Source organism: Telmatherina bonti (genome assembly GCF_933228915.1).
Source record: "Telmatherina bonti genome assembly, chromosome: 18".
Lineage (NCBI taxonomy): Eukaryota > Metazoa > Chordata > Actinopteri > Atheriniformes > Telmatherinidae > Telmatherina > Telmatherina bonti.
Window position 1 is genome coordinate 11,528,014 of NC_136616.1, and position 17,267 is coordinate 11,545,280.

General features: G+C 40.1%; 1 protein-coding gene across 1 annotated transcript in view; it reads right to left on the bottom strand.

Annotated features, from left to right (window-relative positions):
- Nucleotides 1-17,267, bottom strand: part of nhsl2 (NHS-like 2) — a gene marked incomplete at its 5' end in the record, with an annotated part of 184,366 nt that overhangs the window by 50,226 nt on the left and 116,873 nt on the right. Inside the window, one exon of the mRNA XM_079258108.1 lies at nucleotides 12,265-12,510. Within this exon, the coding sequence (XP_079114234.1) occupies nucleotides 12,265-12,510 (246 nt within the window). The remainder of the gene's footprint in view (nucleotides 1-12,264; nucleotides 12,511-17,267) is intronic.

Sequence of the window (17,267 nt, forward strand, 5' to 3'; positions counted from 1 at the left end):
TTTTGCTGAGGGGAGAGAAGATATAGACTAATTTGGGAAAACACCAGAAGTAGACCCTGCTATTGCTGAGGTGGCGTTTCTGTGCAAGTCAGAGCAGAACAAATGAGATTTCTCAACAATGTCGAGGAAGTTTGGAAGGACTCGCACATTTCTTGGTTGTCTGAGTAGCAGTAAAAAACTTTCACTGTGGTAAAAAGTAAATGCACAGATAGACCATGGATATTTATTTAATAAAGACTGCGGCGCTTTGTCTGTGGGACACTAAGGGAGGCAGTATTTGTGTAACAATGTGTGTTTTTGTGTAGTCTTTTTTTCTGGTTTCTTGTCTTATTTTTTTGTAGTTTTACCCCCCTGTGTGTGTTTGGTTTAGCTTCCCCTTCCTGTTAGTTAGTTCCATGTTTCCGTTAATTCAATCCACCTGTGTCTTATGTTTTTTTTCTGTGTATTTATACTTCCTGGTTTTAGTTTTCAGTGCTGGTTTATAGTGGTGTGTTAATTGCTTTTCCCTGTGGGTCTGTTCCGTCCATTAAAATAATATTCTCTCTGCCTCCTGCCTCCCCAGCCTGCATTTGGATCCACATCTCCACGTCTTCATGACAGGTTGTTGTTGTTTGTCAGCTGTGGCATAAAGAGAATGCTAAACTTGACCATATTGTTTCAGATGAGTATATTATCATTTTAATGCACAGGATTCATTAGGTCCAAGCTATACGAAGTACACCCAGAGCCTATTGTTGTTGTAATGTTTTTTATTATTATTATTTTAATTATGTTTATCATTCATGTAAAGCTGTTATTATCCAGTGTAATTTTCCATGCGGAACACCACGATAAGATGTCATTTCTATCCCCATTTGTCCCAGTAACTGTCAGAACAGTATGCTGTAATATATCAGGAAATGAAGGCAGCATGGCATGGCAACAGCATCTGACACGCTGACATAACAGGTTTAGTCTTAAGATGTCACATTCAACACAAATAGACGTGTCTCGTGTGCGAAACTCAAGCTGGCAGATTTTTATTGGTGCAAAATGTCAACGACCCAGTTTGGTTCCATAAAATGCCCCTCGTGATGATTTAATGTGATGATGCCAATGATGCCATTCTAGGCGGACGCCACTCATAGACGCATTGGCCTACAATGAAGCGAGCCAACAGATAAACTGCTGAGCTGGAGGAGATGAAGGTTTGTCGTAAAAGTGCAGTGAAACCGGAAACAGCTTGTTTTCCTGGAAAAGGTGAAATCTAAAGCTTCCAGAGTTTAGCATTAAAGCTACTACAGATACACCTCGTTAAAAGCAACAAGACCAGACCCCTTCTAAGCCTCGAAAAGCATGTATCTGATGCATGGTGGAGTCATATGACTTCTGGCATGAAGCTGAAACACTGCTTCATCCATCAGTTTATCTTTCCCTCTTTACATCCATCCTCATATTAAGTACAAACTATTTTCCAGGTCAAGTAGTGAAAATCCAGATAAGTCGGTTTAAACACTTTGTAACGGACCTTTGTGTGGTTCGTCTATCTCACTGTTTCTCAGATTGTGGTACATGTACCCCTGAGGGTACTTCATGGCATTCCAGGGGGTACGTGAAATTTATTAAAACCTTTATCTTGTTTTCTTCTAATAATATATAAATATTTAATATATTTCTATAAATTAAAGTGTACATTCATGAACTGAATTTACATTTAGATTTACACCATTTCATTCCTCCCAAAATCCCACATTTCGACGTGAATTGAACCCCACTTGTTATGAGCCCCATCAGATCCATCAGTCACTGTCGCCTTGACAACGTAAACAATGGAGTCCTGGATGAAGCGTTGTAGAGATGTGTACAACAACTACCATTGTTTTGCATGGTTAAAGTTTAACAAACCAAACACAAATGACAAAATGCTGTATTTCATGTTTTTTCTTTACCAAAAGTACTTTGCAGGGTTTCGTGGGCAGCTGGCTGAAGAAATATTTTACAAGCAGTAATGTCTTGTAAAAAGGTCGAGAACCACTGGCCTAACTTAGCTGACAACAAACTCACCACAGGTATTGTAAAACGTTAACATGGTTTAAGACTTAAGACTCTCAAACAACCCTGAATCCAGGCCTGTTCAAACGGCGGCCCGCGGGCCACATGCGGCCCAGAACCAACTTCTATCTGGCCCAGCTTATGTAAAAGAATGAAGATATTAATCAAGAACCTTCAGTCATTCCGACGCTGATTAAGTGGCCTACAATCCTACAGTTGTGCAGACCATGAATGCAACGCTTGGTTGCCTAGCAACATTAACTCCAGCGCATGTTGTTCATTCATTCATTTTCTGAACCGCTTAATCCAATTCAGGGTCGCGGGGAAGCTGGAGCCTATCCCAGCTGGCTTTGGGCGACAGGCAGGGTACACCCTGGACAGCTCGCCAGTCCATCGCAGGCGCATGTTGTTGTGTTTTCAAGTTGTAAGAGTACCGCTAGCAAGCATGTCGCTCTCTGTCCCAAAATGCATAATTGACAACGAAAACCACAGATTTAACCCTGTGAGTGTGTGGCGGTGTTTAAAGATTATAATGTGAGGAGGCACCACATTGAGAAGTTTAGTTTAATAAGACTTTTATGTTAAAAGTTAGGGGGAAAAAAAGGCTCTGACTGGAATTTTCATTATTTTATTTTGTGCATTTGCGCCTTGTCATGTGGGACTGAATTTAAAATAGAAAAAATTAATAAACTGCTTATTTTTCAAAATGTAAATGTTTTTTTTACTGATTTATTTTCCCTTACTTTATTTACTGGCTCTGATCATTTTGTTATTTGGAAATGTGGCCCACCTGAATATCTAATGGATTAACCCTGCATTCAGCGCTTGAAACCTGGTCTGTGCGTTGTTGCAGTTTCAACTTTGTGTACCAGGCGATTCTGTACATGTAAATAACAAACATAGCTTTTTGTGTGAGAAGAAGCCTTTTCGAACACAAAACTAATACATCTGGGAGGTTAAAGGGAAACGATTTGGGTAAAAATATTGATGTTTGTGCCTTTTGTGTCATTTCCAGATATTTGTGTGAATTTAAACATACATTTGGAAGTAGATAAAGTTACACACAAAACAGCTGATAGATTCCAAATGACGCCTTATAATTATACAATAATATTTTCTCTCCATATCATCATGATAAACTCAATGAAAAATGACGACTCAGAGTCGTTATGAAGCATCATTAATACGTCCAGGTTTAGATGTGCTGCCACCTCATGTCTCAGACTTTTGACTTTTACCTGGTGTTTGGTGGAAGTCAAAAGTCTGACATGAATTTAAAAACTACTGATCATTAAAAGTTCAAGCAGCCTTTTCACAAAATAAATAAAAATCTGCCAGATACAAACAGCATCTTCATCCTCATCATTTATATGTTAATTAAACTTTGATTGTTCTGATATTATGATTAAAAAATCAGATAAATTCTGTTCATGATGAATCGTTTCTGATAAACGACTTAATTCTTGGTGTTTTCAAGGATATAGACAGATGTAAATATAGAAGATCCAGTAATGTAATGCTTGTTATTTAACCAAACAGGAGTAAAAGTATGAAAGCTTTTGAAAATAAGAGGAATTATATGAATTTATTACAAGAACAATAGAAAATACAAACAACGTTACTGGATCAGATTTACTCTGAAACGTCTAAACAACACAGAAACTCCTGCTAATCGCTGAATGATCTTAATCTGGTGGAGAAAAGTGACAGTTTCACCCAGATCAGTACCGCTGCTTTATAATCATGTTCTTACAGCAGTGTTACATGAATTCTCAGGTGTCTCACCTGTTCCTTCATCATCCCTTTCATCATGTTGGAAATGCAGCAATCTTTACTTCTGCTCACATAAAGCCCGAACTGTCCTTCATGTCCAAACCACAGTCAGAGAGAAGGACATCACCTGTAGAGGTGCTGCAGAACTTCTCTGCTGAGGACGGGTTTCTCGGTATTCACTGCACTGGACCATGATGGAAACGGAGGATGAGCAGATATAATGAGCCAAGTACACAACAGAAATTCTGAATAAGACGGAGATTAATGAGATGAGAGTCTCTGTGTGTGAACGGACGGTGGACACACCTGAAAAACAGCACACACTCAAATATTTCGTTTATTCCGTTTCGATATTTTGGGTTTGATTCGATTTCAATTCTTCAATATTGCTAAATTTTGAAGATTAAAAACAAAAAAAAATTAACAAAACTTGTTTTTCTCGTCATTTTCTTTTATTTCAGTTAGAAAAAAACAACACAAAATGCCAAACCATCATTCTGCTGCTATGTAAAAATAAAAAGATCAATAAAAACAATGAAAATTACAAAAATTTTATGAGGGATTTTTTTTTTAACAAAAAAATTTTGTTTTTGAACATATAAATAGATTTTTTTGACGTTTTTTTTTTTTTTTTTTTTTAAACAAAACAATCAATTTTAAAATTATGAAGCAAAAAATCCAGATATTCAATTTTTCAGTTCCTTTTTCCCATCCCAAGTAGACGTCACATGAAAGACGCTCGTTTCCATAAATGATGTGTTGCTCCACATTCACAGACTAGCTGCCCACGTTGGCGCCATGACGGCTTCACCAAACCTGCTGCCTTCCTAAATCCCTCCCACTGAAGAGTCGCTCCATGATTCGCCCACATAAACCACCACTTCCTGTCTAAACATGCTGATTTTTATGTTTGCAATTAAATTTCTTTTTATTCAGTTTCAACAATTAAAAGTCAAAAAGTCTCAAACTTTATTTTGATTTTATTAATTTTAAAACGGAAATCAAATAAATAATTCTTTTTTTTTCCTCTTTACACTCGCCTCTAAACATAAAATCCAATGTCTAAAACACACACACACACACACACAATCAGCTGTTTAAACATTTGTGATCAGAACTGATGGGAAAAGCGGAAAACAAGAATCTTTGACTGATTTAGTTTTTTCAATCCCACTGCTTGTCATGTAAATATACAAAGCGATTTAAGTAACGTAATTAAATTGTTTGGATATCAGTCATGAAGTGACGTGAAATAGTAAAAAAAAGAATGAAATAATAAAATGAAATACTTTGGTTGCAGAAAATAAGATGAAATGACACTACAAAATAAACAGGTAGTTAAGAACGGCACTTTTTTAAATATAATTTTCACAATGCAACGTTAACGTAAAAGAATATTGTGTCTTGTACGTATCGGTGATGATGTCTGTGGATGTTTTAGTCAATAATTTTTCAATTAGTGACAAGAACAAAAATATGTTAATTTGATTTTTATTTTTTAAAAAAATAAAAAAAAATTGAAATTTTAGCCATTTTCCCCCCGCAACTGTTAAAATGGAAAATGAAAATAATTTGAAATTTGAAATTTTGCTAATTAAAAAAAGAAATCACACAAAGCTCAACTAGTTTTGCTATATTTTTATCTTGTATTTTGCTGAACGATTTAAACGCTCTTTTACTTTCTGATAATATTTGCACAGAAATTTCTAAATTTGTTGAAGCAAATATTGACTCATTAATTATTCTTGAATAATTCTTGAATAATTTACGTTCATAGTTTAACAAAGTGACTAGTTAACATTCGGCACTCTGCCCAACCCAAAGCAAAAGCTTTGGTCCGGCTCGGTACCGGATCTCTGTAGCTTTTCCACAGATAACCTCACAGGTAGTGACATCAGCATCAGCGGCATAAAAGCATGACGTCATAGTAACCAGCAGGATGTCAGACATCCACCAGTTTGTGTTTGCTTTTCTTGGTATGTGGCAGGAAGAGGCACACAGTGGCATATTTTGTTCATTAAAGACACACTGCTAAACTTTTGCCATTTTCCCGCCACGCGCCTCCTACCGACAGCTGATTCTGCGTCCATCCTGCATCCAACCTGACCTGTTAGCTCTCTCCAGCCAGCAAAAAACCATCTAGTGATGAGTCTTGTTTTGTCTCTTTCTCTCTTTTAATCATCTTGTGTTTCTTTGCTGAATCAGCTTCGTTTTCTCTCCTTCACTTCACACATTAACAACATCATCCGCTCCGCCTATTTCCACCTCCGTAACATCCAGCGCCTCCAAATCAAATCAAATCACCACCAAATCAAAATGAACTGCGACTGGAAGAACATCACCCAGCAGGTTTATTGACCAATACTTTACTTTATCTGTGATCAATCAGCACTCTTTGTTACAGGCGCTCCAAATGTCCTCATTCTGTGTGACATGGGAGTTTTAATTCCTGTTTAATTCAGAATAAAAGTTAATTCCGCTTTAAACTGATGACCATGTAAACACTTCATTCCTAATGCTAATTTCTACTCGGAATTAAACTCAATTCCGATGTAAGTGTCTGGTTTATTCGCATCTTATTTCCAAACTATTTATTTCCTCTGTCATGTAAACCTTCATTCCTCTCTAAGTTCATTCCAGTCGTTCTGAGCATGCTCGTTACCTTGTCCTGTCCCGATGACGCGCGTTGTTTTGCCTGTTCGGTGGTCTATCTTTGTTCTCCTTCTCAGTTGCTGTAAAAAGTGAAGTAGTATGCTGGTGTTGAGCTGCTACTTCACATTTATAATAAAATAGCAGCAAAACTGGAACTTATTATGTAGTTTTTACAAGTTACGACTGAAAAGACGAGGAGCAGGCAGCCAACTTTGTTTATTTCTGGTATACGTCAAACGTCACGTGCACCCTCTGTCCAATCAGAACCCTTCCCAACCCGCCGCTCTGAAGAGGAATTAAGTGAGGACGTGTTTCATGTAAACGGTCATTCGGAATTATTTTCATGTAAACTCGTAGGAAAATACGTTAATTCCGAATTATTAATTCCGAATTATTAGTTTTGAATTAAAGAACATCACGTAACCGTAGCCGTTGTTCCATCTAAAGTTTTCTAAACAATTATATTCAGATAAAACAGTCAGCTTTATTATTGCGGCTCATTGTCAGAAGATTTTTACAAAGAAAGTTCTATTTTCTCTTCATCTTCATCTGCTTATCCGGGGTCGGGTCGCGGGGGCAGCAGCCTAAGCAGGAAAGCCCAGACTTCCCTCTCCCCAGCCACATTTGCCAACTCTCCGGAGGGGATCCCGAGGCGTTCCCAGGCCAGCTGAGAGATATAATCCCTCCAGCGTGTCCTGGGTCTTCCCCGGGGTCTCCTCCCAGAGGGACGTGCCTGGAACACCTCACCAGGGAGGTCCAGGAGGCATCCTGACCAGATGCTCGAGCCACCTCAACTGGTTCTTCTCCATGCGGAGGAGCAGCGGCTCTACTCTGAGCCCCTCCCAGATGACCGAGCTCCTCACCCTATCTCTAAGGGAGAGCCCGGCCACCCTGCGGAGGAAACTCATTTCAGCCGCCTGTATACGAGATCTCGTTCTTTCGGTCACCACCCACAGCTCATGACCATAGGTGAGGGTAGGAACAAGACCCCGAGATATTTAAACTCCTCCACTTGAGGCAGAACCTCACTCCCGACCCGGAGAGGACAATCCACCCTATTCCGGCCAAGGACCATGGTCTCAAATTTGGAAGTGCTGATTGTCATCCCTGATTGTCCTCAGGTTAAAACGGTTCAAGGACATTGCAGACCAAGAATCGTCCAAAAACATTTCCATCCTCGCTTCAGTCCAAAGTAGGCAAAGCTCCTTCCTTTGTAACAAAAACAGAATCCTTCACCATTCAGAGGAGTCTTGTGTCTCAAACAGAATGAAACATTGACTTTATAAAATACTTTTAAATATCATCTTATTCAACAAATCTGCTCTTTAAAGCAGATTTGTGGACATAACAATAAAAAGCCAGTATGCTAATCTTTGTGCGTTGGAGTGTTGAGGATCACTGTTGCACACTTAGCGGCAAACCTCACATAAATTTTCCTGCAGTGGAGAGCTGAATCTCAGCAGAGGAAAAAGCTAGCAGATCCGTCTAACACCGGAGGACGACAGCCAGCTTCATAAATATGGAGGGGAGAGTGTTGAGGAGCTGGTTAGAGTATGAATATTTCACGGCGCTGAGGCCAATAGGAGAGTGTTGGTGAGGATGGCCAGAGAAGCAACACAGCTGCTTGCTTCACTGTTACGTAACACACATCCAAACCAGACGGACACACACGACACTGGACACTAGGATGGAAACTGAAATCTTCCATGAGAACACACACATAGACTCTCAGCTAAGTGAGTCAGAAGCACATACAAACACACACGTAGCAATGAAAGCAAGAACACAGGAAAAGATGAATGGACACACACATCTTCTGCTGTTGTCCATTCACAACTGGATTCATCCATCTTATTTTCACCTCACACACGATGCCAGCTTGTCTCACACAACAGCTGGCTTAATACACACATAACACACACAGACGAGACGAGAGGGCTAGAAACCATGGAGGCGCACAAACACTCTCCTGTGTCATGAACGTTAACCTGATCAACAGGTGACTGAAGGTAAAAGCCGTTAAATGAACAAAACCATCAGCCGATGTGAAACTTCTGCTAGACTCCTCTGTGCTTCACGGCTCCTTTGTGTGTACAGCCGAAAAAACACCCCCGCATACAACTTCCGTCCTTTTCAAGCCCAGAGATGATTCACAGTAAAAGAACAGAATAAAACTGTGCTGATCCCTTCCAAGGCAATCGCCATTGCCTCTCAAAATACAAGATATACAGTCAAAGGAAGAGTGAAACTCTGGAATTAAACTCTTCTTCTTTTTTATGAAGTTAAAACATTATATGTGCAGATTGCTTCGCTTATGTGTTTTTAGGCACTTTGATAAGAAACCATTCAGAAATAAGACTCTATAAATACAAACCCTTATTTCATCAGCATGCAACTGTTAGATCTACAGAGATACACAAACCCCGCTAAAGACACAGCAGGTAATCAGAAAGTGCAAACAAACTTCAGCAAACACAGAGCTGCCTGCAAAAAGCAGCTGAATCAGGCGCTTTGCAGAGAAATGGGGACTGAAGGAATGTGATGAATAGCAGTCTTTAACTGTGCAAACAGACTAATGTTTTAACACCGCCGTGTCTTCATCATTGTCAAACTGGACAAAGACACTGGGCTTTAATTGGTCTCATATGCAGGTACATGAAACCCGAGCTCACACAAAAAATATGGCCCCAAGAGCACAGATATCTGTTCCCGAAATGCTGAATACAATCTGTCAGATTTAGAGAGACCAGTGGCTCATGTCTTCTCTCCTGTGATTGGTCCTTGTTAAGAAGAGGCCGTTAAAAGCAGAATCAGGAAAAGACTTTTCAAGCAATCCACTATTTGGTCTGATGGATGTACTAACAGAAGTGTCATAACTATAAAGTTCATGCATAAAAAAACAATTTCAAATGGTAATATCAATTACACAGTTTCAATTGTTTGTATGGTGCATCTCTAACTAGTATAACCAGTAATGCTGGTGTTACTACAGTCATTATTACTATTAAATGTACTATTATACTACTATTATACTACGACTTCTGACCACTCCGGTCTTGAAGTGTAAGAACCACTAAGCAAAATATTCATTCATTCATTTTCCAAACAGCTTCGTCCAGGGGTGTCTAAAGTTGGTCCTCGAGGGCTGCAGTCCTGCAGGTTTTCTATGTATCCTTGGTTTCATTAAATGGATCCAGCAGCTAATAAAGTGAGTGATTAGTTTGAGTCAGGTCTGTTGGAATAGGGAGACATAGAAAACTTGCAGGATTGTGGCCCTTGAGGACTGGAGCTGGACACCCCTGGGTTGGTACCATTAAGGGTTGCAGGGAACCTGGAGTCTATCCAGCCAATTGGGACGAGTGGCAGGGTACACCCCATACAGGTCACCAGTCCATCACAGGGTGTGAAATCTTACTATAGTCTAAACACATCACTGCAACCTACTGGTAAGCCTACAATCTTTGTTGAACCAGATCAATAAAAACAAATGTATTTAAGCAGTTTAATGGTCATGTTTCATCATTGTGCAGTAGTATCACAGCTTCTGCCACAAACTGGATCTGCTAGATTGGAGAGAGAATAAAAGTTTGGATCCCACAGTACTAAGACAAGAAACACATTGGCTATTTTTTTTTTTTTGTATTTTGATGTCTTTAGGGATTGTTTGGGTCTCTATCACAGCAGGAACTCATTCCACGTCAAAGGCAGTCACTGCTTTGAAGTGCTGACATTTGCATGTGGAGCATGTGGTTTGTGTGAGAAAACACTTCAGACATACTGGAGCTTCCTATTGTGGATCTGGTTGAACACTGTGTAGGTATCTTTACTATCTTTCAGCTTATTAGATGATGATTTTGTCAGATAGCCTAAATATCTGAACTTGCTGATAGCAGTAAATGTCTCAACAACCTCTCTAAATGACAACTGGGTAGTTTTTTTTTTTTTTTTTTTATCTTTATGGGCTGTAAAAAATTAAGACATTTAACTGTTTGACAAAGGAAACCATAAACTTTTTCTGTTTGAGTCTCAATTGTTAATTTAGCTGGATTAATCTGCAGTAAATGCTAATACAGAGAAGAGACAAGCAAACAAATATAAAGTGCTTCAGAAGCTTGCTAGCATTTTAAGAGCTAACTAGCTAACTATCGGTATTGAAACCTTTATGACTTTGTTGTTACATTGGGTGAGTTTTTAGAGCTCTCTGGTGATTTAAAAAAAAACATTCTTGGAGACTTATGGAAAGTGACGTGAAATCTTTTACTTCATCTGAATGAGCAGGGGTGCTACACTGGCCCATTCCTCATCCAAAACCATTCAGAAGAGGCTTGGTCCTCCAAGCTCCAAGCTGCAGATTGAGCGGGAGATTGATCACCTCTGCTCATGACCAGAAAATGGAAATAAAATGCATGAAGCTTGGAAGTGCTGTAACATTCTGTAGTGTTATATTATTAATTTTACCTCTCCGACACTGTTCCTCTTCTTAGCATTGTCCATTATAACCATTAGAACTATATGTACAAGGCTGATAATGCAAATTCAATCCTGATGTCCTTTAGCAACTAAGTTGTTTTTAGCTAAAAGCTACTTTTTCTTCCTGACAAACTTGCAACTCTGCCAAAATATGCTATCTAGCTAAGCTAACAGCGTCTTGCTAGCTAACTTGGCACCTTTGCAACAGACAGGTATCTTCAATGTATTCCCAAATTTGCAGTGCAGTTCAGTATCATTTTAAAATAACTGTTGCAATAATGACATGATGAAGAAGAAAATTATTTATTTAAAAAAAAAACACAACAAACATCTGAATTAGTATTGTACTTGTTAGAAGGCTACACGCAGAGAGAGCATTCACTGGAGTTATGGACCAATGAGTGTTGTCTTCTTTTTTGGGGTATAATCTTGAGACATAGCTAAGTGATTGAAGAATTTCCAAAATTCATTTCATGCAACCTTGAGAGACATATTGGGAAGGCTTTTCCTGTTCATTTGATGCTTTTCTTAGGTCTTTAAGGTGGGCATGCTGTCACTCGGCTCCCTTGTTCACTCAACAATGAACTGTGAATGTTTTAATGCAAAAGGACGAGCAAAGGCAAAGGTGGTGTGAGACAAAGAGAAAGAGTGAAGGGACAATAAAAGAAACTGTCCTCAGGTACCAAATGGGAAATAGTCCTCTGAATACATATTTGCACACACACACAAACACACACACACTCAGACTAAATGTTACATGAGAATATTATTAAAATGGTGCCATTCCACCTTGAAAAGCAAAACAAGAATACAAGGTAGGATTCCCACCACTGACCAGTAAAATGTAAACGGACATGTTTTTTCCATATAAACAAATTGTCCAAAATTACAAATACGCTGCATTAATCAATTAAATATGCACAAAATCATGAAATACTACCTTAAATAACAACCTTGAAAGGTGAATCCAACACACATTATCAGCAATGCTCTTCTGAGCCAGCACACACACACACACACACACACACACACACACACCAATGCTACAATATAAACACAAGATCCAAAGAGAAAAATCACAAACAAAATATCTGCATGCAAACTCAGAGACACACATGTCTAAAGTGGCCATCACACACCCATATCAGTGCAGTCCACACGCATGTAAACACTTTCAAACCGCCCCCACCTCAACGCCTGTCCCACCCACTCAAAACACAGCACACATTTTTGCTCCCGCATCACAAACACACACACACACACACACACACACACACACACGCGGCATTTCCGTCCGTCCATCCATCCAACCCCCTCCCCATTTCCATCCATCCTTACCTTGCAGCAGGCTCTGGAGGTTGAGCTGTGCCTGCTGGTGCAGCTCCTCGACACACTCTGGCCTGCTCCACGAGCCGAACACGTTCACGCTCTGTTGCCATGGAGACCTGAAATGGGCCGCGCTGCCGCCGCTGCTGCTGCTGCCTGCGCCGCCGCCGCCACCACCGCTGCTGTGGTTGCCATCGCCGTGGCTGCTGCTGCTGCTGCCACCGCGCCTTCCGCTCTCTGCCTCTAGACCGCTGGTGGCTGGAGGGAGAGGGAGGGGAAAGGGGGAGGGAGAAATGTTGAGAGGAGGTGATGGATGAATGGAGAGATGAGGTAGGAAGGGAAAGAGAAAGGGAGGGAGCACAATAAAAGGAGAACAAGATTATTTTAAGTGAAGTCGGAAGAGAAAGAAGGATCAAAAATAAAAGTAAAGAGAGAAAACGAGGGAGAGAAATGAGGGAGGATAAAAAAAAAGGGAGGCATAGAGGACATTTACATGAAGGTGGAGAAATGGGGAGAAAAGGGAAAACAGATGTAAAGAGAAAGGAAAATAGGAGAAGGGCAAGGTTAAAAAAAAAGGTAATAGGAAAAGAAGGAGAAGAGATTTGAAGGAAAACACGGAAGTATAAAAAAGAAAAGGAGAAAAGATGAAGACGGGGAGAACAAAACACATGTAAATAAAAATGTATGAATTTGCATAACTAATACCCAGAGACGTAGGTTACGTAACAGTGTTGTCAGGGAGAAAAAGGAGCAAGGAAGGAAGGGAGGAGAGGAGGGAAGGAAAGAGGGGAGGGAGGAGTTAGAGAGGGCAAAGGAATGAATGAGATTTTAGGGAGAAAAGGAAGAAAGACAGGTTGAGAACGGATTTGGAAGAGAATCAGAGAGGAGAACGTAATTAGCAGAGAGAAAGAGTGGGAGGCAGTTAGAGGGAAAGTCAAGGGAGGAGACAGAGGAGGCGCGAGGGAGAGGGAAAGGATGGATTAGGGGAGGGAAGTACGAAAGAAGAAGACTAAAAAGGATTGTGGCATTAGGAGAGAGGGAGAGCGAGAGAAGCTAACAAGAGTTGGAGGAGGAGGGAAAGAGGGATGACATTTCAGGGGAGGTGAAGACAAATGAGAGGATCGTAGGCCGAAAGAATGAAGTTTGTGATTTTAGGAAAAGAGAAATTAGCTGTTTATATGAACTCATAATAAATCACTGCTAACGGCCAGTGGGTATTAACATCACTGAGATGGCAACTTCAATTAGCACCGATGACAAGATTTGACACTAACTGGGAGAACGTGACAAAAAATAGGAAAAAAAACCCAAATGTGACATCAGTTGTTGTCCAAGGGAGCATCCAGGCTTTCCAGTGGAAAACAGATTAACTCCAGTAACAACGGAGGGAAAGCAGCATCACTGCAGTTAGATGAGCATCAGCTTTACCAGGACCTACCAGGGTTGTGACAACACCAACATTTCCAGCTGAATACCAGCATTAACGATGGTGCTTCATGCACCACAACATTTCCGATACTATACAGCAGGGATCCTCAGCCCTGGTCCTCGAGGGCCGATGTCCTGCAGGTTTTCCAAGTGTCTGCTGGAACACACCTGACTCAGACTGAGACGAGCTCTGCACATGTCTGCTAAGTACAGATTTTTCTTAATCAGGTGTGTTACAACGGGGACACTTGGAAAGCCTGCAGGACACCGGCTCTCGAGGACCAGGACTGAGGATCCCTACCATGCAGGGTAAAATAAAAATAAAAAATCAAAGTCTGAAAACCATAAAAAGCAACAAAACCGAAACCAAACATCAGAAAATAAAGTAAGATTTGGGGAAATTACTTTCTTTTTTTTTTTTTTTCTTTTTTTAAAAGAGTCACTAGATACAGCAACAAACATGCCAACAAACAATAGGTCCACCAGGTAAATGCTGTAGGGGGAGGGGCTGCCTGCTGCAGTGCCTGCTCGAAATGGGTTAAGGTGGCCAGTTGTTGACATGAACAAGCCGACAGCAAACACTAGACAAACCATTCATTCATTCATTATCCTAACCGCTTAGTCCAACGAAGGGTTAGCGGGGAAGCTGGAGCCTATCCCAGCAGTCTTTGGTTGAAAGGCACGCTACACCCTGGACAGCTCACCAGTCCATCGCAAGGCCTAGCCAAACCAATCCCGCTTCATTTATAAAGTATTTTACAACAAAAACACTGGACCAAAGTGCCGCCCAGAAAAACAGAATAAAAGGCAGAAATAACAGCAGAAACGTGACTAAATAAAACAGAAAAAGTTCAAAGATGAAATACACTTTAACAACCCTGTATCACAAAGTAAAACAACATGAAAACAATTCAAACAATAATAAATGGTATCAACATCTCACATGGTTTTTAACGCCACAGATAAAAAAAAGCTGGAACCCAGTGAAGACAAGCTAAAACAGGGGAATCATGCTTTTAATTTCTAGACCCAGTTATGAGTTGAGCAGCAGCATATTGCATCCTTTGGAGCTGGCAGTGGAAGATGCACTTAACCCAAAGCAAAGTGAATTACAGTAATCCAGTCTGGTTGAAACAAACGCATGGATTAAACTCAAACTTCAACCTCAAAAGAAAAGGCTTTATTTTAGCCAGCTGCGTTATCTGGAAATAAACAAAAACACTATGAAAACTGCCCTAATCTGCCTGTCAATCCGCATACACTTAGGTTTGTAATAGTTGGCCTATAACACTAGAACCTATAGCTAAACTAAGACTTGATTGTTAGTGAAACTGCAACGTGCAACGCTGCTTCTTGCCCACTAGTCAAATATCATCTGAAAGTTTCTCTTCTTTCTTCCACATGAAGTTCGTGCAGGTTTTCAGGCTTTAAGTTTCCCAGTGACAGTAAGACACCCAGCAATCCAGTGGCCCCTGACTGATGTACAAAGGAAAACCTCACACTGCTTATGAGGTCAAAATCATTTCTAAATGTATTTGTTTCAGTTTAAATAACAGAAACAAACTAAATTTAGGTACATTTTTAGTTCGAGTTTGACAGGATGGGGCATCTCACCTCCACTTGAATACACATATTCAACTAAAACTAAACCAGTGATGGGACGAACCGTACCAACGCTTCGGGACATGGCCAAGTGACCCAAAGCTTGGACATGGCCAAGCTTCAATATGGAGGCCCATATTGAAGCTTGCTATTGTTTCAGATGACTGACATCATGAAAGATATCTGAAACATCGCTGACCAAATGCACCACATGCTTTGGAAAGTGGTCTGGATCTTGGAAAACATCTATATAGTAGACCTGAATTTATATCATTCAGTTTTAAAAAGTATACACAGACCCCATCATGTCATCGTAATAGCTTGATATACTTCATTCGTATGTCCAGCAGATGGTTCTGCAGAGCACATGAAGCATAAAACAGTTTTGCCCAATTTGGTGAAAAGCCTTTATGCTTCATGAGGCTTCATTACAAACCAAAACTGTCTTAATTCACGATTAAAGCAACGATGTAGGAGCCAAATGCAAGATACACAAACACTGAACGCAAAATTAGAAGTTGATGCAGTAACTGACTGGATGGGCGCTAAGGAGAGACTGAAAGGGACAAATCCAACAGTGCAAAAAAACAAAAATCTGACCAAGAACACGCCACACTTAGAGGACAACATTCCTCCAGGTTTTAGACGTCTACCGGTTCGAACAAACCCGCGTAGAGTTTTTAAGTTATGTGCCATGACTCATTCATATGAATCTGGTGTGTTGAAAGAAGAAAACATTCAAACTTGCCTCTGAACAGATATTCAGAGGTACAACGGTACAACATATCTATAGCAAATAGTTAAAGAGCCTTGGTCTCTCTCTGGAGCCACAGTGGAGCTCCATACTGGTAACTTACCGGCAAAAATGCATCTTTGCAGATCACAGTCCATTTAGTTATAGAATTATTTAATAAATAACAATTATTCACTTGAAGGCGTGAATCAATTACATCAAATCATTGAGGCCAGTTGGAAAATGTTAGTATTTTGTAAGAGAATTTAACACCTTTTTTAATTGATTGGAGCCAAATGACACTTTCCCTTGTGATTGTTAGTGGCATTAACCCTTTACTTTAACACTAACAAAAAGAGCAGAGAAAAATGTTTCTCTGTGTTTTTCCATTCGCTTTGAACAAGAATGAACAGAATAAATGTTTTCTAGTAAATGGTTGAGATGTAAAAAAGAAGAAGTTAATAATAATGTAGTTAAATAGTAGAAATGTGAAACAGTAGTGTTATAACAAACACTTTAGATTTTACATACACAAACTCAATGGTAGAGATGCTCAGGCTGGTTTATTTACATAATTTTTTAAAGAAATTCTTCAAAGTCTCTACAAATTTACCTCTACCAAATGGTAGAGCAGGACCTTAAAGTGTTAAGAAGCGTCAGCTGTGGATTCAGATGATCATTTCCATCGTTATGTTGTAGAAACTTTTGTCAATGTTTTACCCCCACTAAGCCTTACTTTGACTAAAATCTGTCCAGCGTTTGGCAAAGGGAGCAATATTGGCCTGCTGTTGTTTAGTTTTATGTTCATATGGACGGCATACGTACTACCGGCGCTACAGCAATAACTGCATTTACGTATGTGACAATATTCCCAAGCTAACATTCAAAACATAAACGTCTATTCCAGTATTTATGTGGGAACTCTTCCAGCAAACGTCTTCCGAGACGCCTGCACACAAATCATTTCTTAATCAGAGCGAGCTTCAAAACGTGGTTAAAGTTAAAAGGAGCGCTCCATTCCCCGTAGACAGACGTATAGACGTACTCGGCATTGAATCCGGCGGCACTGTCGTGTCTCGCTTGCTCTGAAACAGACGTCTCCTCTCACAAAACCTGCCACACTGTATGGAATCCCAATTTCACCCTCCCAGCTTCCTGCTTCATCTTCCTAAGCGGCTTTTCACACAATCAGCTCCCACCAGAGAGAGCTACTGTTTATGATACAGAAGTGCATGTCAGTTAGCATCAGTCG